Genomic DNA, 13312 nt, shown 5'->3' with positions numbered 1-13312 from the left:
GCCCACCTCGGCCTCCCAAAGTGCTAGGATTACAGGTGTGAGCCACTATGCCCACAGAATTTGAAATAATTTTCAAGCCATAGATGGGGATGATACTTGAGATGTCTTCAGATTGTGTTTTCCTCCCTCCTTGTTAGTGTCACTCTTACTGGCTGCCATCCATTAATTCCTGCCAAATGACTGCTGGGAGAGATTTGTTTCCCCTGCCGTAGGGCATAGCTGGGGGTTTTCACTTTTTCAACAGTCTTCTCTGTTTTCTCAAGTAATTTTGTTACCTTTACCTTTCATGTATGCTATGCTGGATTGCTACTTTGTCGTTTCAAGATTTACCTATTGCGTAGTAAACCAGTCATTTCCACAAAGGTGATGTAATCACAACTGAAAATTTTAAAGCATTCCCCCATGGAGTTACCACTACTTGAGATTTCTGCTCCTGCTTTGGGGGACTTACACACTCCATGTGGACCTCTGCTTTTCAAGTAATGCAGAGAAATTGACTTTGCTGAATGACTTTTCTACTCATGCACCTCTTGAGTGACATTTAATTAGATGTATATGTATGAGTGGTCTTTAAGAATGAGGGATTTACATGCTGATCTCCTCTGCTGCTTTGCTTAATCTAACTAGCTACTGTGCTGGTGAGGCCTAATCATAACTCCTGTGTACACAGTATTGCCTAGAATACCTTTCTTGGAGAGTTACACTAGCAGACTGCTATAGTTGTCACCTTTCTTTGGTTTCATCTATATCCTAGGCACTCTGTTGCTTTCTAAAACCGCAGATGGCCCTTTCTACTATGTTATCCTCTAGATACTGGTCCAAGCTCTTAAATTCCAGAAAACAGTAGCCCTAGAGTTTAACGTCCTACTGAAAACTTGTTTCCAAAGTAATAAACCAGCAACCCCTAGGTTCACATCTATACTTAGTTTTGATGCTTTCAACAGATACGGAAGGCATTGGCGGGCAGTAGTATGGTATAGTATGTTTTCCTTCATCATAGTGGAAGCATTTATGAAGCAATCTAGAGTGTTAACATTAGTTTTCTATTTATCTTTAAAAGATAAATAGCATATTGCTTTGAGAATAGAGATGGAATGTGATTTTTAGGCCTTTGAAAAATGTCTTGTTATTTTCATTTAAACAAAAATCTTAAATCTTTTAACAAATTATTTATTGAACTAGAATGAATATAAAGAACCACATAGCTCTGTGAATCAGACAATAGCCTTAAAACCAGAGTTCTTATGTGTAGTCAGTAAAATTGGAAATAATTGTTGATCAGCTGTCCAGGGTTTTCTTAACTTTAAAAGCCCATGAGCATACATGAGCACACATTTCCAGCCATTTTCTATTTTATCTGCCTTAAAAACAAATGCAGGCCAGGCGCAGGGGCTCACACCTGTAATCTTAGCACTTCGGGAGGCCGAGGCGGGCGGATCACAAGGTCAGGAGATCAAGACCATCCTGGCTAACACGGTGAAACCCTGTCTCTACTAAAAAATACAAAAAAATTAGCAACCTGGTGGCACGCGCCTGTAGTCCCAGCTACTGGGGAGGCTGAGGCAGGAGAATGGCATGAATCCGGGAGGCTGAGCTTACAGTGAGCTGAGATCGCACCACTGCACTTCAGCCTGGGTGACAGAGCAAGACTCTGTATCAAAAAAAAAAAACAACAAATGCAAAAACAGAGCATTCATGAGATGTAATTGCATTTAGTATGTATTATAGAACTCAACACTAAATGGCTTATCAATGCCTGAATTTTTTTAAGTACTTAAGTTTCTAGAAACCTGACAGTACAGCTGGGCGCAGTGACTCACGCCTGCTAATCCCAGCACTTTGGGAGGCCGAGGCGGGTGGATCACGAGGTCAGGATATCAAGACCATCCTGGCTAACACGGTGAAACCCCGTCTCTACCAAAATACAAAAAATTAGCCGGGCACGGTGGCAGCACCTGTAGTCCCAGCTACTTGGGAGGCTGAGGCAAGAGAATGGCGTGAACCCAGGAGGCAGAGCTTGCAGTGAGCCGAGACCACGCTGCTGCACTCCAGCCTGGGCGCAGAGCCAGACTCCGTCTCAAGAAAAAAAAAAGAAAGAAACCTGACAGTACTATATAATAGTTTAAGAGTTTAAATGTTATATTTAAATATTACAAAAAAATAAAAAGTTCTAGAGAACTGAAAAAGTCTATCACTAATAGGTTTATAGATATTACTTCTAATATTATAAGAATAGGTTTATTCTTAGATCTCCAGCAGTCAGAATAAATGAGACTAAGTGCTCTGAGGATATAGACAACGTCAATAAGTTTATAAAGTATGGCCGGCATGGTGGCTCACGCCTATAATTCCAGCACTTTGGGAGGCCGAGGCAGTTGGTGGATCACTTGAGGTCGGGAGTTCGAGATCAGTCTGACTAACATGGAGAACCCCGTCTCTACTAAAAATACAAAATTAGCCGGGCATGGTGGCACATGCCTATAATCCCAGCTACTTGGGAGGCTGAGGCAGGAGAATTGCTTGAACCTGGGAGGTGGAGGTTGTGGCAAGCCGAGACTGTGCCGCTGCACTTCAGCCTGGGCATCAAGAGCAAAACTCCATCTCAACCAAAAAATAAAAAATAAAAATAAGCTTATGATTATGTTGTACACCAGTCTTATTTTGGAAAATGAAACCTTTGAACCTCTTTTGGCAGAAATAATTTATTTTGGGTAGCTTTGATTCTCTCTAATATAACTAGCAGCATAAAATAAAACCCTCATTTATAAGATTATAATGCAAGTTCATACAGCTGCCTTATCATAGAATATGTTTATTCTCTGAGGAATAGCAGAGAAAATATGAACAGGATCCTCTTTAGTACTCTTGTCCATATGACTTCGTATTCCATTAATAAAAAGGAGTAAATTGGCCGGGCGTGGTGGCTCACACCTGTAATCCCAGCACTTTGGGAGGCCTAGGCGGGTGGATTATGAGGTCAGGAGATCAAGACCATCCTCACCAACATGGTGAAACCCCGTCTCTACTAAAATACAAAAAGTAGCTGGACGTGGCGGCTCATGCCTGTAATCCCAGCACTTTGGGAGGCCGTGGCGGGTGAATCATGAGGTCAGGAGATTGAGACCATCCTGGCTAACACGGTGAAACCCCGTCTCTACTAAACATACCAAAAAAATTAGCCGGGCATGGTGGCGCGCGCCTGTAGTCCCAGCTACTCGGCAGGCTGAGGCAGGAGAATGGCGTAAACCTGGGAGGCAGAGCTTGCAGTGAGCCGAGATCACGCACTGCACTCCAGCCTGGGCTACAGAGGGAGACTCTGTCTCAAAAAAAAAAAAAAAAAAAAGAGTAAATCGTAGCTGGTGTACAAAGCTCTGATTTTTATGAGAAATGCCTTTTTGGTGACTTACGGATGAGCCTTAAGCAACTCTTGTCAATGAGATATTGATGGGGAGTGAATATAGACCCTCAAACCATTACTTTCTTGCCCTTCCTTTTTTATAGAATACAACTTTTATAGCCGTGAACATTTGGAAGCTTTATCGTCCTTTCTGGTTTTCATGCAGAGCAGCAATATCATATCCTAACCCCTGTAGCTGTTTATATCAGCAGCAATTAAAATTTGATATACTAATCCCTCATTGCTGACTCTCCCACTACTCATTTTTCATTTTTGTAGAGCCTTAGGACTGTTACAGCTGAGCATTATGATGTTAACAACTCAGCCATCTGGCACAGGGGAAGAGGCACCTAAACAGATTCTTCTGAACAAAAGTCACATATGAGCAAGATCAGAATAGTAGGAGATCTAAAAAGCAGGTAAAGAAGGAAGAGACCTGAATGATACTAACGTGAAAGCAGAATCCAAAGAAGTTTTTAGTTGAAGGTTGACCCTCCTTTTGCTTTCCAGAAGAAAATAATTCATAGTATCATATTAATAAGTAAACTTTTTCTGATTCCAGTTTAGAAACTGTTGGAAGAACCACGCAAACAATGTAGCTATTTTTTTTTGTTATTATTATTTTTTCGAGATGGAGTCTTGCTCTGTCGAGCAGGCTGGAGTGCAGTGGCATGATCTCAGCTCACTGCAACCTCCGCCTCCCGGGTTTAAGCAATTCTCCTGCCTCAGTCTCCCGAGTAGCTGGGATTACAGGCATGCGCCACCATGCCCAGCTCATTTTTGTATTTTCAATAGAGACAGGGTCTCACCATGTTGGTCAGGCTGGTCTCGAACTCCAGACCTCGTGATCCGCCCGCCTTGGCCTCCCAAAGTGCTGAGATTGTAGGCGTGTGCCACCGCCCCCGCCTGTCCAACTATCTTAACATTCTGAGTTTGATCTGCAGTGGCTACTGAAATTTTACCTCTGTGGAAACTGAAAGATGATCCCAGCTTTGAGTGTGTGTGTTTTTCCCCCCGCTCCTCTTTTGGTCGTTATTGGTATTCTGGGTGTGGATAAGAAGGGTGTGCTATAGATTGATGCATTGACTCATTAGGCTAAAATGAATGTAGACAAGCTTCCTTTTCCTCAGTGCTTTCCAGTGGTTGTTAGTTTAAAATTCAAAACCAAAAGAAAAACCTACAGGGACACAAATGTACTTGATTTTGTTATGGCTTGCTGTTGCTTCACCTTTCCTTCCATATCTGGCTCTCATGCTTTCTAATGCCTAAGCAGAATACATCATCAGAGCGCCGAGGAGAATGGGAAATTCAGCCCAGCCGGCAGACCAATACCTCATACCTGACGTCTCACTTGGCTGCAGACCGCCATGGGGGATCAGTGCAGGTATTTACTGCCTTTATTGCCTTTTCCTGGCCTTTCCATCTTGGCTGGTAGAATGTTGGCTTGCTTCAGAAACTTTGGCGGCTTTAGAAAGGAAGCTTATAGGAAGGGCTAGTTGAGTATCTCTGCAGATTTTTTGTCTAGGTGGACTTGGGTAAGAGTCGCTTGTTAAGATGATTACTTCCTGTTGTCATTGACTGAGAAACACCTGAATGATTTCTGATACTGATTTCTGGTTAACCTAGTCCTACCACCTTGATGCATTCATGATAAACCATAAAAATAACATCAAGGTGGAATTGTGTTAGTGTTAAGTCTGTGAATTGTAAAGACCTGAAACTTACAAATATTTTTTGAATACAGGACTAAAGGACTGCATATGTTGCTCATTCCATGATATGTGCCTTAATGCATAAGCTGAGAATGTTAATTTGTATAAGTCATCTTTTTCTGAGTGGTTACCCAAGAAGTTGGGCTGTTTCCATTTTTCTCCCTGGAATCAATGTGATCTTAAGAAAATTATTTCTGATTTTATTTGGGCTATTCTGAAACTCTTGTTTTCTGTTTAGTACTAGAACATCTTGTATCTCTTAACTTGTCTTATATGTGAATTTTTTAATAATCTTAGCCTCAATATTGTTCTCATACTGGTGACACCATCAGTTGGGACACACAGTGACCTCAGAGCTGTCAAACATAAATTCTTATAAAGGTGTAGACAGGTTTGTGCGTATAGAAATGCATCTTGGTAGCCTTGATCATCTAGGATATGCTGTTAAAAGGAGTGATTAATGGAAAGATCTTAATCACAGCTTGAAAGACAGTTTTGGCCCTGTAAAAAACCACATAGGATCATATAGGTTAAAATTATGGATTGAGGCTGGGCATGGTAGCTCCTGTAATCCCAGCACTTTGGGAGGCCGAGGCAGGCAGATCTCTTGAGGTCAGGAGTTCAAGACCAGCCTGGCCAACATGGTGAAACCCCATCTCTACTATAAATACCAAAAAAAAAATTAGCCAGGCCTGGTGGCGCATGGCTGTAATCCTGGCTACTCAGGAGGCTGAGGTGGGAGGATTGCCTGAATCTGGGAGGCAGAAGTTGCAGTGAGCCGAGATCGTGCCACTGCACACTCCAGCCTGGGTGACAGAATGAGACTCCATGTCAAAAAAAAAAAAAAAAATGATGGATTGGACAAGACTGAGCAACAAAGGGAGAGCTCGTCTCTATAGAAAGTTAAAAAATTAGCCAGGATGGCCGGGCGTGGTGGCTCATGCCTGTAATCCCAGCACTTTGGGAGGCCAAGGCAGGCGGATCACAAGGTCAAGTGATTAAGACCATCTTGGCCAACATGGTAAACCCTGTCTCTACTAAAAATACAAAAATTAGCTGGGCATGGTGGCACATACCTATAGTTTCAGCTACTCAGGAGGCTGAGGCAGGAGAATCGCTTGAACCCGGGAGGCAGAGGTTGTAGTGACCCAAGATCCCGCCTCTGCACTCCAGCCTGGGTGATGGAGTGAGACTCTGTCTCCAAAAAAAAAAACAACAAAAAAAAAACCGTTGCTCTTAGGAGCCAGGCACAGTGGCTTACACTTATAATTCCAGCATTTTGAGAGGCCTAGTCAGGAGGATCACTTGAGCCCAGGAGTTCTTGACCATCCTGGCAATATAGCAAGATCTTGTCTTTACACAAAACAGAAAAATTGGCTAGGTGTGGTGGTGTGTGTCTATAGTTCTAGCGGCTAGGAAGGCTTAGGCGAGAGGATTGCTTGAGTAGTTTGAGGCTGCAGTGAGCCATGATCATACCACAGCATTTCAGCCTGAGTGACAGAGCAAGACCCTGTCTCTTAAAAAACAAAACAAAACAAAAAAACCCTTTCAATTTTATTTCTCAGGCACCCTTTCTTATGAAGCCACAAGAGGATGTGTGTTATCAACATTAATAGAACAAGAGAGTAGCAGCCATGTGCAGTGGCTCACGCCTGTAATCCCAGCACTTTGGGAGGCGGAGGCGGGCAGATCACAAGGTCAGGAGTTTAAGACCAGCCTGGCCAACACAGTGAAACCCCGTCTCTACTAAAAAATAAAAAATAAAAAAAAAATTAGCTGGGCATGGTGGCAGGTACCTGTAGTCCCAGCTACTTGGGAGGCTGAGGCAGGAGAATCACTTGAACTTGGGAGGCAGAGGTTGCAGTGAGCTGAGATTGCGCCCCTGCATTCCAGCCTGGGCGACACATCGAGAGTCTGTCTCAAAAAAAATAAAAAGAAAGGAATATCTGGGATCCAGGAAACCAGAGATCCAGCACAGGAAAGAAACAAAGGGAATCCCTAGTATAATAATAAAGTTAGGAGATCCTGGGATCTGTACACCAATAGAAGAGAGCAGCTTGTTCAAAACAGAGCTGCAAGAGCAGCTCTTTGGTGTTTTCCTGTTTAACATTGTGGTTTATCCTTGATTTTTTATAATTACAAAATAAGCATATTTCTTATTTTCATTTTTCTTTTTGTCTTTTCTTTTTCTTTTTTTTTTTTTTTTTTTTTGAGATGGAGTCTTGCTCTGTCATCCAGGCTAGAGTGCAGTGGTGCAATCTTGGCTCACTGCAACTGCTGTTTCCCAGGTTCAAGCGATTCTCCTGTCTCAGCCCCCGGAGCAGCTGGGATTACAGGCACCTGCCACTACACCCAGCTAATTTTTGGATATTTAGTAGAGATGGGTTTTTGCCATGTTGCCCAGGCTGGTCTCAAACTCCTGACCTCAAGTGATCCACCCGCCTAGGCCTCACAAAGTCTGGGGATTACAGGCGTGAGCCATCGGCTCTTTTGAAATATGCAACTTCCTCTACTCCCTATAAACTAAGCTTTACCAGCTTCCTTGGCACTTAGATAGGGGACAGGCAGTTACACCATTTACCTAATATTATGTTCAGCTCTGCTGCTCCTCATTACATTGGCCTCTTTGGGCTTACACTGTTTTTAGCATACCTTTTGCAAACCAAATTAACAATACTTCCCTAACACAACAGATGTCCACATATTTATGAGTTGTCTCACTTGCTAGAGGTAATGTAGTAAAAACATGTTTGGCCTAACCTGGGTGACTTGCAGACACCATGACCCGGGGAGGAGTGCAGAATGCTAAGATAAGAAAAGTTTGCTCTGATAAGGCACATGGAGACTCCTGTTCCAAGATATTTAATGGGCAGACCCCCATGGTTCTCATTCTTCCAGTATTTCCACAGATCTTATATGTGTAGAAGGCCTAAATGCCAGAAGATAATATATTTTCTCTTTCAAAAAATTCATCTAAAGTTGTCTAAATTAAAATGTTTAGGGAGTTTTTAGAAATGTTCAGGACCAGCCGGGCGCGGTGGCTCACGCCTGTAATCCCAGCACTTTGGGAGGCCGAGGCGGGCGGATCACAAGGTCAGGAGATCGAGACCACGGTGAAACCCCGTCTCTACTAAAAAATACAAAAAATTAGCCGGGCACGGTGGCGGGTGCCTGTAGTCCCAGCTACTTAGGAGGCTGAGGCAGGAGGATGGCATGAACCCGGGAGGCGGAGCTTGCAGTGAGCCGAGATCGCGCCACTGCACTCCAGCCTGGGCGACAGAGCGAGACTCCGTCTCAAAAAAAAAAAAAAAAAAAAAAAGAAATGTTCAGGACCAAGTAAGGACTTAAGACTTAGAATGACACATGAGTTAAAGTACTGTTTCCTTTGGTACACAGCTCTAATTTCTCCTCACAGTGACATTTTGAGAAATGAAACTAATAACCCAAATTATTGAGACTGCTAAAAGGGATATTACCAGGTCTGAATGTCAAAACAGTCCTTCACCTTAGTCTTTCTTGTGAGTAATGCTATAAGATATTAATTGGTCTTGTTTGGTATAGCCAGAGTAATGAGCGATTAAGTGATTAAAGCAAAATAAATGTCTGTTTGAAGTATGCAAATAAAGCTTTTTTTTTTTTTTTTTTTTTTTTGGAGACAGAGTTTCGCATTGTTGTCTAGGCTGGGGTTCAGTGGCATGATCTTGGCTCACTATAACCTCCGCCTCCCAGGTTCAAGCAATTCTCGTGCCTCAGCCTCCTGAGTAGCTGGGATTACGGGCGCCCGCCACCATGCCCAGTTGGTTTTTTGTATTTTAGTAGAGATGGGGTTTCACCATCTTGTCCAGGCTGGTCTCGAACTCCTGAGCTCAGGCAATCCACCTGTCTTGACCTCCCAAAGTGCTAGGATTACAGGCACAAGCCACCATGCCCAGCCACAAATAAAGCTTTTTATAATGAAGCTTATTTTTTATTATCTTTTATAATGAAGTTATCCTAAAAATTTATTTACTTATTTGTTTATTTATTTATTTTTTGAGACGAAGTCTTGCTGTGTCACCTAGGCTGGAGTGCGGTGGCATGATCTCTGCTCACTGCAAGCTCTGCCTCCCGGGTTCACACCATTCTCCTGCCTCAGCCTCCTGAGTGGCTGGGACTACAGGTGTGCGCCACCATGCCCAGCTAATTTTTTGTATTTGTAGTAGAGATGGGGTTTCACCATGTTAGTCAGGATGATCTTGATCTCCGGACCTCGTGACCCGCCTGCCTCAGCCTCCCAAAGTGCTGGGATTACAGGCATGAGCCACCACACCCAGCCATGAAGTTATACTAAAAATTTAATAGAAAAAACATAACAGCCAGATCACTTGGGGTCAGGAGTTCAAGACCAGCCTGGCCAATATGGTGAAACCCCGTCTCTAGTAAAAAATACAAAAATTAGCCAGACGTGGTGGTGCATGCCTGTAGTCCCAGCTACTCAGGAGCCTGAGGCAGGAGAATCGCTTGAGCTCAGGAGGCAGAGGTTGCAGTGAGCCAAGATCACACCACTGCACTGCAGCCTGGACGACAGAGTGAGATTCCATCTCAAAAAAAGAAAAAAAACCCATAAAGTTAATATTGTTTAAAAGGTCAGTAATTTTTTACATTCATAAGTTTCTTTATAATTATTTAAATTTGTTTTCTAAACATCATTGTATTTAATTCCCTTCATATTTATGAAGTTGATAGGATCATGGTCATTTGCCTTGTCTTATAAAATTAGAAAACAGGGCTCACAGAGGATGTTAATGGTAGAACAAGGCCTAGAATCCAACTCTTCTGTCACTTACATGGTATTTGTTCCACTGCCTGCAGTTCAGTAGTTCGACAAACCAGACCTCCAACCTGAAATAATTAATCGGATGCTGTGAAGGCTCAGATGTGTAGCCTTTTAAGTCTTAGGTATGTTTTTGGTACAATTTAGTTTAAAAGTAGAGAATGGAAGCTCTGTTTATGTCTCATTCATTTGAGACCAGATGCTCATTGATACAGACAGGATGTCTAGTCTGTAAAATGAGGATAACCTCTTATTCCTTAGATTGCCCAAGGACAGTGCTTATGGCCTAAATGGCAATTTGTAGCGAGGAGAAATTAGGAAGTATAAGCCATGAGAGACGCTGTGAGCAGGCCCCATGACCAAGAGTCACCAGGTAATTCTCAGTGGTGATGCTTACTAATGTTTCCTTCGTGTGAGTAGAAGCCAAGACATTTTATTTAACATCTTGTCTAGTTCCTGAACTGTCCACTAGAAACTTACTGTTTTCTCCTGTAACTCTTGTGCTCACAGAATGAGCTTACCAGCATTATCACTGGTGTGCAACCAGAATATGTCCACAAGAAGCAAATGAAGCACTGAGGAAATTAACAGGATAGCATTAGAGTGAGGAGCTGTGGTTTTCCAATCCATATACCATCTTTCCTCAACTTTTTGGTTTTGCTGGTTTTCTCCCAACTTTTTGTATTGAAAATATCAACTCTACAGGGAAATCGGGAAGGAAATGCAATCAACTCTTGTGTATCTTTAACCTCGCTGAACGAATTATTAAGATTTTGCCATATTTGCTTTAAATCTGTGAGTTAGCCGGGCGTGGTGGCTCATGCCTGTAATCCCAGCACTTTGGGAGGCCAAGGCGGGCGGATCACAAGGTCAGGAGATCGAGACCATCCTGGCTAACACGGTGAAACCCCGTCTCTACTAAAAATACAAAAATTTAGCCGGGCGTGGTGGTGCGTGCCTGTAGTCCCAGCTACTCGGAGGCTGAGGCAGGAGAATGGCGTGAACCCAGGAGGCGGAGCTTGCAGTGAGCCGAGATGGTGCCACTGCACTCCAGCCTGGGCGACAAAGTGAGACTCCGTCTCAAAAAAAAAATATATATATATATATATATATATAAAAATCTGTGAGTGAAAGTGTGTATTTTGTGTTGGCTTGCTAAACCATATGAAAGTAAGTTGCAGACATCATTACATCTTATCCCAAAATACTATAGCCTGTGTCTTCTAAGAACAAAGACATTCTAAGAAAGTTTATTTCATAATATCTAAGATACAGTTCATATCACATTCCACCTAATTCCAGTTGTCCCCAGAATTAATATTGTAGTGTCCAGGATTTAATCAAGGTTCATGCCTCGCATTAAGTAATACAATTTGCCTCATCAGTCTTTTACAATGTCTTAGTCTTTTTCAATACACTTTAATCTTTAAGTCTCCCTGTGTTTAAATAAATAAAAGTCTTTTATAAAGATTCAGCTGGAGGCTGGGCACAGTGGCTCATGCCTGTAATCCCAGCACTTCGGGAGGCCGAGGTGGGTGGATAACCTGAGGTCAGGAGTTCGAGACTAGCCTGGCCAACGTCATGAAACCCCATCTCTACTAAAAAAAAATACAAACAATTAGCCAGGCATGGTGGCACATGCCTGTAATCTCAGCTACTTGGGAGACTGAGGCAGGAGAACTGCTTGAATCTGGGAGGCAGAGGTTGCAGTGAGCCAAGATCGTGCCACTGCACTCCAGCCTGGGCGGCACAGCAAGACTCTCTCTCAAAAAAAAAAAAAAAAAAAAAAGTGTTATTAATGAGAACAATAATTATTTCTTGTTTAGAAATAATGGTGGATATAGATTGCTAGTAAGTAATTTTCACCCTATCTGTCCCAAAGGCTACATGTACTAAATATTTCCTCCCACCCTCCTCTTTATGACTATTCAGGAAATTTTTGTGGATTAACTGCTGGTGAGGACCCCTGAGCTAGAGGCAGATAAGAATAAACAGTTACGGAGAGAGAGGAACAGTAAGATGACCACTTATTGAGCTGTTACTATGTGTCATGGCACTGGGCTAAGCACTTGCTGTGGGTTGTCTGCACAGTAAACACCATTAGGTAAGCAGCATTATTCTCCCATTTTACAGATTAGGAATCTTAGGCATAGACTGAGGATCTTGCCCAAGGACCCACAGCAAATAAGTGGTGGAGCTGGGGTTCTAACTTAGGGCTCATGAAGGCAATTTCTACACTATGCTGCTTCCCTTATTTCTACTAGGTATTATACTAGACAGTCTCATACATTTTCTTGTATAATTCTCTCATCAACCTATAAGAAACAATCTCAAATAAATGGAAGTACTTATCCAAGGGCGTATGATATCCAAATTGTTTATCCTATTTTGTGTTCTCTCCCATGTTTCAGCCAAGGTCTTTAACAAGCAGAGTGTTTTGTCCAGCAGTGAGGCCCCTTTTCCCACTTCCCAGCACCCACATAAACAGGAATCATGTGCTGGAAATGCAACCAGGTGGCAGAAGCAGCTACACATGCAAGAGAAGCCTGATCGGGTCCACATTAACCAGATGACAGGAGTGAGAGCCTTCACTTACATTTCGGGGACCATCAGTGAGAAGTGGGATGACAGTGAACCTGAAATAAAGATCGTTGAAATAAGACTGGCTTTCCAAGGGAGAATGTTCTTTTACCATCTTCCCTCTTGCCGGAGAGGATGTGACAGTCTTGTTATTTGTGTAACTTCGAACCAATGCTCAAAGCCATGAGGAAATTTCTGAAGGAAAGTGTGATTGTTTATAGTTTCTGGTACCCACTGTTGACTTCCTTTTTTGAACTTTTTCTTTCAACATCATCACTAAGTCTATATAATTATAGCATCATAAACTGAGAGAAGTAGACTTCACCCATCACATTCAAGGGAGCCAAGTGATTTTACCTTTAGAAGTCAGCCATGCAGTTATTTTTAACTTAGTAAAGTAATGTGTGTGTTTTTGCAATATGAAAGAATCTGTGTGTTTAGAACAAATTTTCCTCACGGAAATTCACCGATATTAACTCTAAACCTTGGTTAAGTCATTTGTTAGTGTTTCCATCTGTCAAAAGACCTATTTCATAAGATTTTTTTAGGATTTAAATTTACACACACAGTGTAGCAAAGTGCCAGACACAGAGTAGAGGCACTCAGTATGGAAGTTATTATCATCATTATATGATTACATCATTGATTTTAGTGTTCTCACATGATATGGGCCTGGGAACCTTCCCTAAACTGATCCCTTAACCCAGGAAAACAAACATTCCAGACACTGCCTGTTTAGTGACCCTGTCTGGCGCTGGCAAGAGATTTCTGGTGCCATGTTGCCTGTCACACACGATGTCTTTCTGTTTC

The 13312-nt window shown here is 42.5% G+C and overlaps 2 protein-coding genes across 22 annotated transcripts in view; both read left to right on the top strand.

Annotated features, from left to right (window-relative positions):
• Positions 1 to 13312, top strand: part of PPIB (peptidylprolyl isomerase B) — a 445571-nt gene that overhangs the window by 405765 nt on the left and 26494 nt on the right. The window lies entirely within an intron of this gene.
• CSNK1G1 (casein kinase 1 gamma 1) overlaps positions 1 to 13312 on the top strand; it is a 142558-nt gene that overhangs the window by 113565 nt on the left and 15681 nt on the right. For 4 of the 16 annotated variants that reach the window (XM_050795974.1, XM_050795976.1, XM_050795975.1 and 1 more), the window contains exon 10: positions 4671 to 4781. The exons of 4 other annotated variants lie outside the window; for them this stretch is intronic. In XM_050795974.1, the coding sequence (XP_050651931.1) occupies positions 4671 to 4781 (111 nt within the window). 8 more of the 16 variants (XR_007727024.1, XR_007727023.1, XR_007727022.1 and 5 more) reach the window with 8 other exon arrangements.

This window comes from Macaca thibetana, chromosome 7, assembly GCF_024542745.1.
Source record: "Macaca thibetana thibetana isolate TM-01 chromosome 7, ASM2454274v1, whole genome shotgun sequence".
In the NCBI taxonomy this organism is placed as follows: Eukaryota; Metazoa; Chordata; class Mammalia; order Primates; family Cercopithecidae; genus Macaca; species Macaca thibetana.
This window is presented reverse-complemented; position numbering and strand designations above follow the sequence as displayed.